Source organism: Dasypus novemcinctus, chromosome 4 (assembly GCF_030445035.2).
Source record: "Dasypus novemcinctus isolate mDasNov1 chromosome 4, mDasNov1.1.hap2, whole genome shotgun sequence".
NCBI lineage: Eukaryota > Metazoa > Chordata > Mammalia > Cingulata > Dasypodidae > Dasypus > Dasypus novemcinctus.
In genome coordinates, this window is record NC_080676.1 from 156,834,546 (window position 1) to 156,851,761 (window position 17,216).

The following is a 17,216-nucleotide window of genomic DNA, read 5'->3' on the forward strand; positions in this document are numbered from 1 at the left end:
ATATGACGAGATGCCAGGCCCCAGCATGCGTGCCCACAGCGTGGAGGTGCTAGGGGAAGGTGGAAGAAAACACATTCCTGGCTCGTGGAACTCGCAGGGTGGTGGGAGGGGAGTAGGTTTTCTCCCCACTTTTTTTTTTAAGATTTATTTTACTTATTTCTCTTTCCCACCCACTCCCCAGTTGTCTGCTCTCTCTCCATTCGCTGTGTGTTCTTCTGTGTACACTTGCATTCTCGGTGGCACCCAGAATCCGTGTCTCTTTTTGGTTGCGTCATCTTGCTGCGTCAGCTCTCCATGTGCGCGGAGCCACTCCTGGGCGGGCTGCGCTTTTTTCACGTGTGGCGGCTCAGTGCAGGGCACACTCTTTGCGCGTGGGGCTCCCCTACGCGGGGACACCCCTGCGTGGCAGGGCACTCCTTGCGCGCATCAGCACTGCGCATGGGCCAGCTCCACACAGGTCGAGGAGGCCCGGGGTTTGAACCGCGAACCTCCCATATGGTAGGTGGACGCCCTATCCGTTGAGCCACGTCCACTTCCCCTACTGTTTCTAAACTCAGGTGTCACTTGGCTCAGGTAGGGGATATCTTTAGAAACAACTGAAGTTCTTTAATTTTTATTTTTTGACAAGCCTTTGGCTCCTTACGGTTTTTATGGTGTGACCCACCTTCTTGTCCACATTCAGACAACAGAGACTCCCTGGTGAGGCCAGAAGTGGGCTGGCTCTCCGCCTGGCAGGGACATAGCTGCACAGACCTTCCTGTTGGCACAGCAGCCACTCCCCTCCGTGACATTTGTTCTAGCAAGTCCAGTTTCATACAACAGCCGGCAGGTGGGCAGGGCAGCAGGGCGGGAGCTGGCAGCAGCTCTGAATGGGGAGGCAGGCGGTGTTCTCCCTGGCCGGGGAAGAATGAGCTGGAAACACGGGTCAGGCGCTCGTGGGGCAGTGTGCCGGCGGGTCGTGGCACGTGCCCCTAAATCCCTAAATCCTTGCGTCGCCCCAACAGGACGGACGCCTTGCTGCTGCGGCTGTCCCTGGTGGTCGGCCGGGAGGTGTTCTATGCTGCCCTGTGGGGGAGCGCGCTGGTGAGCCCCTCCGTCCGCCTCCCCGCCTCGCTCTTCGTCGTGGGCCACATCGCCAGGGACGCGCCCGGCAAGGAGCAGAAGTACATGCTGGGGACGGACCTCCAGCTCACGGTGGGTGCTCGGCTGCCCCGGAGAGGCGGTGGGGACCCCGGGAGCAGGTGCAAGACCCTGCGTGCGTCCCGAGGACTGAGCAAGACAGGAAGGGGCGTCACTTTGCGTGATGGGCTCGGATGGGTTTGGGTTTGGGTTTTCTAACCCCAGCACTGGAACTGAAATGGCCAAGTGTGCGCCCCACCCAGGCACGGCCCCTTCTAGACTCCGCGACTCTCCAGCGGTGCGGTTAGCTGTAAACACACTCGGAGAAGCCTCTTGGAGTAAGGATCCTGCCCGAGAGGGCCCCCACATTAGCCAGAAGCCTTTCTTTTTTTATCTTTTTTTTTTTTTAAAGATGCCTCACACAAAATCTTACGTTAAAAAATAGAAGTGGTTCCCATATACCCCCACCCCACCTCGCCCCGTTCCTCCCACAACAACAACCTCTTTCATCATTGTGGCATATTCATTGCATTTAGTGAATACTTAAAGCACTGCTGCATTGCATGGATTATAGTTTACATTGTAGTACACACTCTCCCCCAGTCCTTTCAGTGGGATATGGCAGATATATGATGTCCTGCATCTGTCCCTGTAATATTCAGGACAACTCCAAGTCCTGAAGATGCCCCCACATCACACCTCTTCTTCCCTCTCCCTGCCCTCAGCAACTCCCAATCACTGTCTCCACGTCAATGATACAATTTCTTCCATTGCTAGAGTCCCCATGATTCCATAGTACTGTACCAGTAAGTCCACTCTAGTCCATATTTTATTTCCACCTCTGTTTCTCCACTTCTGTCCACACGAGCAAGTGGCTGCCATCCTCTGCCCCTTCGGCTTCTCTCAAGCCTGGCAGGAAGGCACCCATCTCGAGACCTTTCCCGGGAAGCTCTCTTTCCTGGCAATGACATCCCTTCCCGTGACCTTAAAGAATGGAACTTCCCCAGACAGTTGTTTCTTCCCCACAACCTCCCGCCCATTTGAAATGGCTTCTCGTCTGTCGCCACCTAGTGACAAACCACCCACACATCAGCCAAGATGTAGAAAGTTGCATTCACTGGTGAGAACGTCCCGGTTTTGAGTTCCAGTCCTACAGCTTGGTCTAAATTACTTACCCCTCTGAGATGATTCCTCTTGGTAAAGAGGGGATCATCAGTCTGCCTCACGTGGCCTCTCTGAGGCATAAATGAAAATCCGTTTGATGGAAAGCACCTCCCACCAGGCGCGGGAGGTAGGAGCCCCTCGTGTTTCCAGTCCTGCCCTGTCAGTACCTCTTTTGTCTCTCTCTGTTCTCACCGCCCTGCTTCAGTCCTTATCTCTTGCTTCAGACCATAAATCTGTTTCGTAACTAGTTTCTCCACCATTCCACCCTCTATCCATCCAGTCCTTATCCATTGCAAAAAAAATAACTTTCCTAAAGCATAGCTTTGCCTCTCTCTCTCCTGTGCTTTAAAAATATCTGGCTCCCTGTTGACTAAAGATGAAAGGCCAAGCTTAAGAGGATTCTAACAGTTTGTTCCCCCTGAATCCTTTCCTCGCCCCTGCGGGCCCCCTGCGGGCCCCTGCACTCACACAGAATTGGCCACCAGGCCTGACTTCCCTTGCGTGTGATGCTGCCTCTTTGCTAGAGCCATCGCCTCCTCCTGCACTCACTGCTCCTTCCCACTTCTCCACCAGCCCAGCTGCTCCTCCCTGCTCATCCACGTTTCCCACAAAGCTGCACTCATTCTCCCCAATTGAGAGGTCTCTCCCTCCCCTCCTGATTTTTTATACCCTTTTATCCTAGGGTTTTTATCAGCTATTAGTCGTCTGTATCATACCTGTCTGCATTCAGAAAAGACACTCAAAATACATATTGAATTGATTGGAAATCCATCTGACTGAGCACCTTTGGAGCTGTAGCTTAACCTAAGGTTCCTATTGCAACCTCAGGACATTCCTTTTTTTCTCTCTCTTTTTTTTTTAAATGTTACATTAAAAACTATAAGAGGTCCCCATATACCCCCCACCTCCCTCACCCCACTCCTCCCACATCAACAATCTCTTCCATTGTGGTGAGGACATTGCTTTTTTTTTTTCCTCTCTCCCCCTTCCCCCCTCCCCCCCAGGGGACATTCCTTTTTGAGATCATAGAATTTGAGATCTTAGAGACTGACCTGGTCCAAACTCCCCCTCCAAGTGTCATGTGGAACAGGTGAGGTCTGTAGCTCCCTGGCATTTGGAGCTGAGACCCAAGAGTTCCACCTTATTCTTCTGTTCCAAATGCTTTAACCTGGATGATGTCAAGACTCCCAGGGAAAAATTACATACGCTTTTTGACTGTAGACAGTAGCCTGCCGATGATACTTAAATGCGAATGCAACTCTACCATTTACAGGTAAAGTCTTTATGTGCATCACTGTTGGACTCAAATGTTCTGGTGCAAAGAAACAATCTGGAAATCGTCCTGTTCTTCTTCCCATTTTACACCTGTCTGGTAAGTCTTCTGGGCTCTTCCTGGCAAGCCTCTGGCATTTGCTGCTTCCTGAGGATGCAGGGCAGGGGTGAGACCTCCCACGCAATCCCGTTGGGAACAGAGAGCCCGGCTTTTCCATGATCCCCATCGGCCTCTGGCCATTTAAAGGTCCTTGTCCATTTAGGTGAGGATGATGTTTGCATAGTGAGTAGTGTCCATGGACAGCATGGAAAGGACCCACTCCTTTTGAGAACTGCCTTTTTGAGATCAAGCTTTGTAGACTGGTACGGAAGGACAACATATCAAAACGCCAACCACCGACATTCCAATCCCACACAGTAAAGTTTTCTCTGCCCTTTTCTTAGGATTCCAATGAGAGGGCCATCCCCCTGCTCAGATCTGACATCGTCCATATTCTCTCGGCCGCCACCCAGACCCTGCTGAGAAGAGATATGTCTCTAAACAGAAGACTTTATGCCTGGCTGCTAGGTACGGAGCGGTGTGCAGAGTCAAAGGGAACGTGAAACCATTTTGCGTCGCTTCATAGAATGAGTTCCTCTCTTGTCGATAGATTTCCAAATCTCGAAGTGTGGGAAGATAATGTGCAGGCTAGATACAGCACCTGCCAGCTGGGTTCTCTGACACACTCCATAGTTGGGGTTGTTTTGCACTTATAAAAAAGAACAAGAGAAATAATGAGATTTTTAGAATGCCAGGTGAAATCCATTTGAAGACGCTGGAGCCCCATTCACACAGACGCCTGTGTGGGAGGAGTTTCTGGGGACAAGCGGGTGGGAGAAAACCCACCATCACGGGGAGCCTGTGCACATAGAGGGCAAGGAGCTGTGGACATGGGAATGTTTGTGCCGTGGGCATGGCCTGGGAATCGTGCGGGAAGCCCTGGGCTTGTGCATGTGAGCATGTGCTTTTGGGGACCCCCTGTAAGCTTGCAGGGAGGGTCGTGACTGCAGCTCGAAGGCTCCACAGAGAAGGGGTCCTGGATCGCAGGGCTGAAAGGGTAGCAAAGGGCACTTGAGGCATTTTCTCAGTTCCCATACTCACACACCTAAGAAAAGGTGGTTCCCAGCTTTTTAAACCCTCAATGCATAGGTGCCAGGAAGTCCTTGGAGCCCTCTCTTCCCTCCCTCCCCTACTTCCAGAAATCAGTATGTGAAGCTCACTTAGAATTTAAGAAGCATGTTGATAAGCTCCTTAAGCATCTTCATTAAATGCTGCTAAATGCATAGCTCCATCCTGTGGGACTGAACGTGATGTGTACAGAAAATATGCCGGACCTAGTTCAGTTCTGGGTCTGACTCACTTAGCTATGGCCCCAGGGGCCTGAGTTTCCTGCCTGTGCCTGTAGATGCTGTTCCTTGTGCCCGAGGATGCTGGTCCTTGTGCCTGAGGATGCCATTCCTTTCCCTCAGGACCTCACTGCCTTACCTGAAGCTCAGATGAAGGCTTTCCTCTATGAATGCCTTGATTTCACATGCTGGTGTGCACATCAACACTGGTTTTTAAAAATTACCCTCACTCAGCTATATGCTCATGATCATGTCAACTAAAAGACAGTTTGGGTGGACTCTTGGGACAAACTAAATTGGTGCCCATTGAGGTGGACTTCTGCTTATATACTCAGCACCCCATGGTGAGAATTCCTTTTGGTGAAGAAGGAAAACGTGCCTTGGTCTTTAGGATCCGATTTTGGCTTTCTTTTGGAGGAGTTATATTTTTTAAAAACCCAGAGCATGAGATTTTTGCAGTGTGATATATTTTAGAATTACGGCTCTTGCTGCAGATCACGGTGTTTGTTCTCTCATAGGTTCAGATATTAAAGGAAATACCATCATGTCGGACTCTGAAATCTCGAATTCTTACGAAGACCAGTCCTCTTATTTTTTTGAAAAATACTCCAAGGACCTTTTAGTCGAGGTAAAGGAGCATCCCTGGGAACCCACCCCCGCCAGGCTGCTCTGGATCACGATTCTCCAGCAGACCCCTTGCTAGACCTCCGCGCAGACGTGCGTGGTTCCTGGTGGAGCAGCGCCACGTGCCTGCTGCGTGCCGCGTGGCTGCTTTTTCTCTTTATCCCAGAGCATTTCCCCGCCAGAAGAGCAAGCTCTGAGGTCATGCTTCCCTGCCTCCTAATATCCTGACCCACGACTTTTTAAAAATAGGGCTTGATCGAAATACTGCACCAGGAGTTCTCAGACACGGACATAGAGGACCGCCATCACGCGTACCTGAAGCCCTTCCGCATCCTCATCAGTCTGCTCGACAAGCCCGAAATAGGTAAGGCCAGAAATGGGTCTGCCGGCGGCAGGGGAAGCGTCGCCCCCGTGCGCCAAATATGGGCCACCAGCTCTCAGAGCGCAGAGACACCGTGAGATGCACCTGACGCCTTCTTTTATGTATAATTTCATCTTTGGAATTTTCGAATCTTGAAGCACTTTAATCATGTCGTGTCATCCACTTTTTGTGGTTTTTTTTTTTAAAGATTTATTTATTTCTCCCCACCCCCCTCGTTGTTCGCATTTGCCGTGTCCGTTTGTTGTGTGCTGGTCTTCTCTTTCTAGGAGACACCAGGAACCGAACCTGGGACCTCCCGTGTGGGAGGTCCTAATCTCCTGAGCCACCTCTGCTCCCTGCTTTGTTGCATCTCTCATTGTGTGTCCTTGCTCTTTGTTGCCTCACCTTGTTGTCTCTTGGTTGCGTCATCTTGTTGCGCCAGCTTCCCTCGGCAGTTTGTCCCGCCAGCTCACTGTCTTGCTTGTCTTTTCCATGTGGTAGGCGGGACCTCAGCTGCCTGAGCCACATCTGCTTCCATGGTCCAATTATTCTGTCACAGGCCACTGAGAGGTTTTGATCCAATAATTTGAATCTTTTTGTTGGGGGAATTCTTTTGCACCTTCCGTGCATGCTGTTTGTGAACTTAGAGAGCACATGCTGTATGTTCTAAGAATGTTTCTTCAATCCTTGAATTTTTATTTTATTTTCAAGTAAGTCTTTTCACCTGGTGGCAGAAGGGGCTTGCCCAGGGTCATTTCTTTTGTGACGTTCTAGTTCGTGATGAATTCCAAATAGGGAAGTTGCCCTACCAGCAGTTTGTGTGCACGTTAAACATTGAGCACCTGCCCTGCCTGCCCAGCTTCCTGCTGCTTGGCTCCAAGGTGACCTGCCTGGGTTGGAACCAGGCTTGGGCAAGTTCCTTAACCTGTGTGTGCTGCAGTTGCCTTCTCTGTAAACAGGATGGCGGCATAGCACCTGCTCACGTGCCTGCCCTGAGGATTAAATGGTTAATGGATGTGCGATGCGTACAGCAATGTCTAGCAGATACAGAGCTCTACCAAAATGTTGGCTCTTTTCATGATTTCTGTTCCCCCAGTTACAGCCATACTTGCCACAACTAAAGTTCTTAGGTTTCTATACATGTTAGACCATATCAATTGTCTCTATATACAGGAATATTCTTTTTTTTTTAATCTTAAAAATTTTTTTACTTTATTTTGTACATATAATTGAAAATATAAACAATTGAAAAAGAAAACACAGTTGGGGGAATAAATAAAATCTTTTAAAAAGACAGTTGAATAAAAGCATCCATTTCTCAATTAAATGTACTGGATACATACAATTTTTTAAAATCATACAGTATGTTACGCAATATACTTGTTTCATAGTAATGCAATCGTATAGTATTTGTCCTTTTGCATGTGGCTTGTTTCACTCAACATAATGTCCTCCAGGTTCATCTATGTTGTCATGCTTTACAGTTTCGATTCTTACAGCTGCATAGTATTCCATCGGGTAAATAAAACACAGTTTGTTTATCCATTCATCAGTTGATGGACGCCTGAGTTGTTTCCAACTTTTATCAATTGTGAATAACAGCACTGTGAATATCAGTGTGCAGATCTCTGTTCGTGTCACTGCTCTCAGTTCTTCTGGGTATATACCTAGTAGTGGTATTGCAGGGTCACATGGCAAGTCTAATTCAACTTCTTTAGGAACTGCCAAACAGCCCTCCACAGTGGCTGTACCATTCTGCATTCCCAGCAACAGTGGATAAGCGTTCCTATCTCTCCACATCCTCTCCAACACTTGTAGTTCTCTATCTTTTTAATAGTGGCCATTTGGATAGGTGTGAAATGATATCTCATTATAGTTTTGATTTGCATCTCCCTAATCATTAGTGATGTTGAGCATTTCTTCATGTGTGTTTTGTTTTTTTTTTTGCCATTGTTATTTCTTCTTTGAACAAATGTCTGTTCAAGTCTTTTGTCCATTTTTTAATTGGGTCATTTGTCTTTTTATTGTTGAGTTGTATCCTAGATATTAAACCCTTATCAGATAAGTGATTTCCAAATATTTCCTCCCATTGAGTGGGCTGCCTGTTCACCCTTTTGACAAAGTCCTGTGAGGAGCTGAAGTGTTTAATTTTGAGGAGGTCCCATTTTCTCTATTTTTTCTTTTGTTGCATGTGCTTTGGGTTTACGGTAAAAGAAACCACCCCCTGCTACAAGGTCTTGAAGATGTTTCCCTACATTTTATTCTAGTAGTTTTATGGTCCTGGCTTTTATATTTAGATCTTTGATCCTTTTTGAGTTGGTTATATTATATAGGGAGTGAGATACGGGTCCTTTTTCATTCTTTTTGGCGGTAGATATCCAGTTGTCCCAGCACCATTTGGTGAAGAGACTGTTTTGTCCTCTTCACATTAACTTGGTAGGTTTGTGAAAACCTTGAGGGTTTATTTCTGGGTTCTTAATTCTCTTCCACTGATGGATATGTCTATTTATGCCAGTACCATGCTGTTTGACCACTGCAGCTTTGTAATACGTTTCAAGGTCAAGCAGTGAAATTCTCCCACATCACTCTTCTTTTTTGGAATGCTTTTGGCTATTCGGGTGCACTTCCCTTCCAAATGAATTTGGTAATTTCCTTTTCTAATTCTGTAAAGTAAGCTGTTGGGATTTTGACTGGTATTGCATTGAATCTATAAATCAGCTTGGGTAAGATTGGCATCTTCACGATATTTATTCTTCCACGAACATGGAATGTCTTTCCATTTGTTTGGGTATTTTAAAATTTCTTTTAGCATTTTTTTGTAGTTTTCTGCATATAGGTCCTGTACTTCTTTGGTTAAATTAGGTATTTGAGTCCTTTTGTTGCTATTGAAAATGGAATTTCCCCTCTGATTTCTTCCTCGGCTTGTTCAGTACTAATGTATAAAAACATTACTGATTTTTGCATGTCGATCCTACCACTTTGCTGAACTTATTTGCTCAAGTAGCTTTGTTGTGGATACTTCAGAATTTTCTAAGTACAGAATCATGTCATACCGGGATATTCTGTATGGTTTTTTGCGATTGTCAGTTTTCTATTTAAAAATGGATTCATTGTCTTTCTCTGACCATTTTCTCCTTAATTGCAGGGCCTCAGGTGGTTGGGGACCTGTTTCTCGAAGTGATCAGGGCCTTTTATTCTTACTGCAGAGATGCTCTTGGCTCTGATCTCAAACTTAGCTACACTCAGAGTGGAAATTCGCTGATAAGGTAAGGGTTTGGCCTCCTACTTCACACACAGAAGCTCTTCTCCCTCCCTCCTTCTACCATGATTTTTTTTTACTGTTATTTACTATAAATTGTGACATGCTAAAGAAAGTGAGCAGGTCAGAGAGCTTGTGAAGCTAATGAGCCAAAAAGTGCCAGTAAGTCAATCAGCTGCAGTGGCTCTCCTCTCCTGAGTTCCCTGAGGACTTTGAAAAGAGTTTGACGCAGTCCCTGAGATGTACAAACAGTATTTATTTGTCAAGTAAGATCAGTGTTCAACCAAAGCACCCAGTCTAGTCTACCCACGTGGTGAATTCCAGGGAGGCAGGAACAGGGAACAGCTGAAAGAACTTAAGTTTAGGAAACGGAGACCTTCTGCAATGCCAGGCCCTTTGGCCTGAAGGATTAAGTTACCTGTAAGCCCTAGTGTTTTGGTTTTTTGGGTTTTTTTTTTAAACCTCTTCTGTTTTTCTTTACCCTTGATAATTTCCTTTTACTTGAACCAACATTCAATATATTGAAAATGTAATCATTTCTGAGGCTTTTCGTGTTTCCAGAGTTCTTAGATTTACTGTGTTTTTCCTCCAAGAGTGCAACTAATTTATTGTTTTTCTGAATATGAAGTAACTATATCCTTACTGTAGAACATATTGATATCTGAAGGTATCGAGAAAAAGATAGCACTCATTATCCAACAGCCTCCAGAGAAAACCATAAAAATAATTTCCTTCCAGACTGTTTCCTATGCATATATAAATACATAGATGCCTGTCTTTTATTGTTAAAATGGAATTATACTAGCTATTTAGTTCCTGTTTTTTAAAGATTTATTTTTTATTTATTTCTTCTCCCCTTCCCCACCCACACCCCCCATTGTCTGCTCTCTCTGTCCATTCGCTGTGTGTTCTTCTGTGTCTGCTTGCACCTTTGGCGGCACTGGGAAATTGCGTCTCTTTTTTTGTTGCATCATCTTGTTGTTAGCTCTCCATTTGTACAGCACCATTCCTGGGCAAGCTGCACTTTCTTTCACGCTGGGCGGCTCTCCTTAAGGGTGCAGTCCTTGTGCGTGGGGCTCCCCTACGCGGGGGACACCCCTGCGTGGCAGGGCACTCCTTGCGCGCATCAGCACTGCGCATGGGCCAGCTCCACACGGGTCAAGGAGGCCCGGGGTTTGAACCGTGGAGAGGCCCGGGGTTTGAACTGTGGACCTCCCATGTGGTAGGCGGATGCCCTATCCATCGGGCCAAGTCTGTTTCCCATAAATGTGCATTGTTTTTTTAAATGTGATGTTGTGAGTCTCTCCACCCTCTTTTCCTCTGGAGAATAATGATTGTCTTAGAATTTATCATTTATTTAATAAATCCTTGTTGCCTGACCAATTTATTTTTTTTTAACCTGTCTCTTATTGATTGACTTTTATGTGGTTTTCACTTTTTCAATTTATTTAATGGCCTACAAAGTTAGCCTTATGTGTACATCTTCGTATGCCTGTGCAAGTATTTTTGTAAGATAAATTTCTAGAATAAATTTCCCAAATCATAGAAGATGCACATTGAAAATTTTAGCCAGATTTCCCCATTGAATGGTTGTGCCATGTTTTTCCACTGAAGGACTACCTAATTACCTATGATTGGAATAAAACCTATTTTCTAAGTTACATTCTTTTATCAATAGCTCTTAAGCTTATTTCTTAGAGAATACCTTAATACAGATATCGTCTAGGATGGCATTACACAAACCCTTTCCTACCTAAGAAGAGTAATATTTTTTTACCCTTATCAAGGTTTGCCAGCCGCTTTAGAAATGCTTTGTAAACAGCAAGTAGAGTGATAATTTTTCAGCCACAGTGTTCTCATCGTGCAGCCTTTTTCACAGGCATATTTATCCCCCACCCCTTCTCTTACAGTGCCATAAAAGAAAACAGAAATGCCTCTGAGATTGTGAAGACAGTAAACCTGCTGATCACTTCCCTCAGCACAGACTTTCTCTGGGATTACCTGACGAGGTGTTTTGAAGATTGCTTTAGGTAAGTGTGGCGTTGGGTAGACGGACTCTTCAGGGTAGATGAGAGGGTTTACCGCTGTTCCCTTGCTGCTTCCCGGGCCAGGTTATGTGGAACCGGCTGAAGCTGTGTGGTCTCTACTGAGTTTTAAAGTTGAGCTAAAACAGGTTTAGTAAAAATTTGCTTAAAATGATCAGATAAAAACATCGCCATCAAGAAGGTTCGCATCACCTTGGGCCATATGATCCTGAAACTGCTTTATTTATAAAAACCGACCTTTAGAAAATCCTCTGTCCATTTTCTTAGTGGCGCTAATTGGTTCACCTTTCTTCACGCAATTCTCTTAGAGGCCTGACCTGTTTAAAGAAGCCGAGTTTTGTGGCTCTGTGACTGGAGTGTTTCCGAAATCTTCAGTCTTCTTAAAATCCTGCCAAAATTAGTATGTGCTGGCCGGATTAAAGCGCAACTGTTTGAAGCCTTGTAATCCGCTTTACTGTCTCTTTTGAATGGTACCGCCTGCAAGTGACGGGTGGCAGCAGACTGTGGGGCACAGCGTGCCTTCATCAGCCCTCGCTCCCTTGTCACTTTCTCCGCACAGGGAAGACCGTAGACTCTCGAGCCCAGTTTTGTCCCGCGTGAGTCATGCTGTGAAACTGTTCTCATTCGTCTCCATTGCAACGCTCAGTGGGCCCAGCAGCCCTAACAGAAGCTGCTGGCCATCTGTGTTGGCTGAACACCGTCCTCTGGCCTCACAGCCTCACAGGCATACTCACGAATGCTTCAGGACAACCCCCATAAGTAGGCACTTCATTATCATGCTTTCGAGCCCAGAGACGTGATGTACCTTGTCTGCTATCACACAGCAAATTAGCAGCAGCCGAGTCTAGAACGCAGGCACGGCTGGCTCCAGCGTCTGACTTCTCAGCTGCTCTGCTGTTCTGCTTCCTCCAGCACTGGCCCAAGTAGGCTCTCAAACAGCTTCCCATGCATGTGGTATATCAGTTGTAATTGGATCCATGGGCTAACCTGGACCTGCTTGCTGAGGGACGAGTAATGAGATGTGCTTCCCCCCCAAAAATCAAATGTTCATAATGTAGAATTAAAAACAAAAAAAAAACAGAAAATGGTATCAGACACACAGGCACTCATTGCTGAAATTATGAACAACACTTTGCTAATTTCTTTAGAAATAATAAATTTTTTTTAAGGAATAAAATGTCACCCCTCAAATAGAGCCAAATGCTTGCCTTTCCAGCACTTTTTCTTCCCTTCCATCCCAGAGTTAATCACTATGCCAATATCAGCATCTGCCCTCCCTGTGTTGTTTTGTGCCTTTATAACGTGCTCCCGTAGATAATGTAGACTATCTTGTTGTGAAAGTTTGGCATAAGTGATATCAAATTGTATACAGTTTTTTTTCCCTTTATTAGAGAAGTTGTGGGTTTATAAACAAAGCATAAAATACTGGATTCCCATATACCACCCGCACCACCAGCATCCTGCGTTGGTGTGGCACATTTGTTAGAATTAATGATAGCACATTGTTAAAATTGTACAATTAATGAAAGTCCATGGTTTAATTTAGGGTTCACTATTTGTGTGTATAGTGTATAGTGAAGTTTGGTGGGTTTTTAAAAATGTTTATTGTTACTGTATATATACTCTAACATTTCCCTTTTAGTCATCGCCAGATATGTATTTCAGTGCTGTTAACTGCATTCACAATGTTGTGCTACCATCACCACCATTGGTTACCTAAACGTGTCCATCATTCCAAATAGGAACCTATACATTCTAAGCCTTCACTTGTCATTCCCTGTCCCCACCCCATCTCCTGGTCACCTTATTCTAGATTCTGACTCTGAATTTGCTTATTCTAATTTTTTAGAATCAGTGAGATCATACAATATTTGTCCTTTTGTGCCTGGCCTATAACAAAAGTTATATATAACTTTTGCGATTTGCTTTTTTGAAGGAGGGCTTAGCAGACCAGAGATTGATTTGCATTGCAACAATAGGTTTAATTCATTCATCTTAACTGTAATAGTTTATTGTGCAAATAAAACACAGTTTCCATTCTTTCCATTGTTGCAAATAGCGCTGTGACCATCTTGTGCCGTGCCTTTCTGCACATAAGCAGGCCAGGATGCGGTGCCTGCTGGTCTTCAAAGGCATTCCTCTCCTAAGTGACCTGGAAGAGAACTAAGTGCTCATTTACAGGGAAGAAAGGTAACCCAGGTCGGGTTGCACCATGGTAGCTACATGAATCCAAAGTTACTCTTCTGAGTTCCAATATATACTAACAATAGACTTGGTCAGTGGAGCTAGACTTCTCTACAGAAGCTGAAGAACTCTAAGCAACTCGAGTGTCGATGAGCTCGTGGGTGCTGGGGGTGGGAGCGTCGTCTCTGGTTGCGCCCACAGCAGGTTGCACGGCTGCTTGGCCTGCCGTGCGCTCCAGCCCGGGCTGGCTCACTGCAAACGTGCCTTTGGTTTGGGGCTCAGGACCCAGGGTTGCTCCCGTTGACGGAGCTCCACAACATGGGGATGGAATTCCGCAGGGTATGGGACCACCCTTGTCTGGTTTCTGAGGGCCGCGGTCACAGACTTGTCCAGCTGGTGGGCTTAAAGCACAGGAATTTATTGGCTCACAGCTCCGGAGACCAGAAGTCCAAAACGATGGTGTCGGCAGGGCCTGTTTTCTCAGAAGGCCGTGGTGCCCTGACGGTCGCTTGCCGGCCACCCGCAGCTCCGCCTGTCTCCAGCACATGGTCCTCTCTCTCCCCATCTTGTTTCCACCCACATTTCCCTGCTTACAAGGAGTCCAGTCTTACTGGACTAAGGCCCACCTTGATTGGTTTGGGTCCCCTTGACTACTAACAGCTTCAAAGATTCCGTTAACAAATGGCTTCACGTCCACAGGACGGGAGTTGGGACCCGAAATATGCCTTTGTGGGGGACCCTGTCCAGTGCACAGTGACCTCACCTGTAGCGTGACTTTCAAGTCAGAGCGGACCCATTTGGGAGACAAGCAGATTCAAGGGGCTTATGGCACTTTCTGTATTCAGTGGTTTTAGTCACCAAAGCTTTATTCTTTGTCTTTCATTGTGTTTGAAATCCAGCAAGTAACTCCACTGAAAAACATAAGCAATCCTTGGATTTCCTGTAGGAGAAAGACTTAATTTGCTTTTCTCTCCCGCGGCCGGCCCAGCGCAACGAAGCCGAGGTACGGCGTGGGACACGGCGCCAGCCCCGCGCCCACGGCCTCGGAGCTCTGCAGCCTGCTCGTATTCCTGCTGGACGTCATTCCCTTGGTGAGGCAGCCGGCCCCGAAGGGCCCGCTCAGTGCTTGCTGCTCTCTGTGTCCCTGGTACTATCGGAGGCCTGTTGTAAAAACTTCAGTTTACCAGAAAGTCGTTTCACGTAAATGTACAGCTCAGTTTTCATGTCGGTTTCAACACGGAAGACTAACAGGGTGTAATCCACTTTCACATCTTTCACATCTTATTTAAAACGGGTCACAGATCTCCAATCAGTTGTCAGGGGGCTGAGCCAAAGTTATGGCCACCAGATGATAAACTGGGTGCCATCCCCGTACTGCAGGTGCCCGGGAGCAAGAGTGACAACCCTGCCTAGGCACAAGTATGCAGTTAGCTCATTTCCTCAAAGGAACCTCATTTCCTTGAGGCAGAAATATATGTGGCAATTTTACTATTTCCTGTTAGAAAAGATAGAAGCCATTGACAGGAAAGGGAGAATGTTCCTTGATTTGTTTGAAATACAAGGAAATAGTATCTTGTTTTCTGATTTGGGAATTCACATGAAACCGACTTGTAGCCAGGGGGGAAAAAAAAGGAATTTTCTGATTTACCGTTTTGATGTGCTTTTTTCTCTCCTGACCCCGAAGTGAGAGCGTGTGAACCAAACCCGTGTTTTTATTCCACAGGAACTGTACTCGGAAGTGCAGACCCAGTACCTTCCGCAGGTGCTCAGCTGTATGCTGCAGTCGCTCGCTGGGGAAACAGAGTCTCTGAGTTTACCGGAGCTCACGCACGCCTTCAGGACGTGCTTCAAAGTGCTCAGCAAAGTGCAGATGCCGCCTTCCTACCTGGACGCGGACATGGCGGGCGAGATCTCAGTACGTGCTCCGAGGGCAGAGAGGGTTTTCTGAGGTCAAAGAAGGTTATGCCTCTGTGGGTGTAGGAAGCGGTTAAAATTGGCAAGGGCGCAAGGGCGGGGATGAAGATTAGATAATGTCCAGGGCATATCAAATGCACTTCTAAGACCCTCCAGCATTTCTGAAGTTGTCGGTGAAATTTCGCCGATTCCCAGACCCCACTTCTCTCCACAGGTATACCCACAGGTAGTGGCTGGCTGCGCCTGGGCTTCCAAACCCCCTTAGGTGTACACGTGCAATTTTGGTTGTTTAAAACAGGGTTGAGATTATACTCTATTCTCTGCCTTGGATTGATTTCCACGTAACCAATATTTGGAGACATGGGTCCCTATCAGTTAACATAGAGCTGCCTTATTCTTCTCTACCTTCTGCGTGATGGCCTGGGTGTAGATTTGCAGTGTCTTCAACTCTTCCCCTATTGATGTTGTTTACCTTATCCTCAATATCCCAGCATTACAAAGGGCGTTGCAGGCAGATGTATGCACCTTTCTGAAGGATAAATTCCTAGATAGAGGATGCAGTCAAAAAGCACACGTGCTTCTTTCAAACTTGAAGAGCTGCTGCCAGTTGGCCTCCAAAAAGCCTGTAGCAATGAGAGTCCCACTAACAGTTTGAGGCTTTGAATTACTTTTTATTTTCTATTTTGTGAAGGGATGTGAACATCGTGCCATTGATATGTTTGGTGCAATGGCGGACAGGTGTGTGAACGGACCAAAAAGCGAGGCGTTCGCGGGAAAGGGTAGTATATATTGGTTAGTGTTTGGAGCCCAGGGAGCTACCCAAGAAAACTTAAATCTCAAATTGCAGGCTTATAATGGGTTGTTATTTTGATTTAGAAATCAAGTTGTTTTTGTTTTTGTTTTTTAGATATTTTAACTGTCAGAGAAAGATATCTGGCGAGAATTTAAGATACGAAGTTTTAAGCGTTAGGTAGTTTATGAACAGACTAATATACTTCAAAAATCACACAGTATTTTCTTACTTTTCCCCAGAGAGTACAGTGGGATCAATACTTATCATCTAAGTAACAGCATAAGAAAAGAGAAAAAGGGCTGATTCATTGAAGGTTAAGGTGTCCTCACTGAAAAAGCCCGTATATATGTTTATGTGGTTTTTTTTATTTAAATTTGTACTTTTTTTAAAGATACCTAGATTACATAAATGTTACATAAAAAAATATTGTGTATTTTTAAAAATAATTTTTATTGAAGTGTATCACTCATACATGAACATGCATAAACAATTAGTGTATAGTAAAAGTTGTGAACTTACAAAACAAATATGCATATCATCATACAGGTCTCCCATACATCACCCCACCATCAACACCTTGCATGGTTGTGAAACATTTGTTACAAACTATGCAAAAGCATCATCAAAATCTTACTACGAACTATAGTCCCTATCTTAATATCTTTGGTGTGTTCTCCCCAACCCTATTATTTTTTAACGTATACATATATTTTTTATAATTATCTTTTTTCTTTAGGTTTATTTACCCCCCACTGCTCTGTGCTTATTGCTGTGTGTTCTTCTGTGTCTGCTTGTCTTCTCTTTGGGCAGCACTGGGAACCCATCCTGGGACCTTCTGGAGTGAGAGAGAGGCGCTCAATCTCTTACGCCACCTCAGCTCCCTGGTCTCCTGTGTCTCCCACTGTCTCTCCTCTGTGTCTCTTTTTGTTGCATCATCTTGCTGTGCCAGCTCTTCACGCGGGCCAGCACTCCATGTGAACCTGCCCTCTACATGGGCCAGTTCTCTGCGCAGGCACATTTCTCCCTCAGACCAGCTCGCTGCTTGGTCCAGCTTGCCTTCACCAGGAGGCCCCAGGAATCGAATCTTGGACCTCC

At 45.8% G+C, this 17,216-nt stretch overlaps 1 protein-coding gene across 5 annotated transcripts in view; it reads left to right on the plus strand.

The window, feature by feature from the left end:
* Window positions 1–17,216, plus strand: part of DOP1B (DOP1 leucine zipper like protein B) — a 111,390-nt gene that overhangs the window by 37,857 nt on the left and 56,317 nt on the right. For all 5 annotated transcript variants that reach the window (XR_009185635.2, XR_011648718.1, XM_058296210.2 and 2 more), the window contains exons 5-13: window positions 1,005–1,194; window positions 3,557–3,655; window positions 4,000–4,123; window positions 5,460–5,569; window positions 5,815–5,929; window positions 9,072–9,192; window positions 11,096–11,215; window positions 14,403–14,505; window positions 15,138–15,329. Coding sequence is in view for 3 of the 5 variants with exons in the window: in XM_058296210.2 (XP_058152193.1) it covers window positions 1,005–1,194; window positions 3,557–3,655; window positions 4,000–4,123; window positions 5,460–5,569; window positions 5,815–5,929; window positions 9,072–9,192; window positions 11,096–11,215; window positions 14,403–14,505; window positions 15,138–15,329 (1,174 nt within the window). In the remaining 2 variants the exon portion in view is untranslated. The remainder of the gene's footprint in view (window positions 1–1,004; window positions 1,195–3,556; window positions 3,656–3,999; window positions 4,124–5,459; window positions 5,570–5,814; window positions 5,930–9,071; window positions 9,193–11,095; window positions 11,216–14,402; window positions 14,506–15,137; window positions 15,330–17,216) is intronic.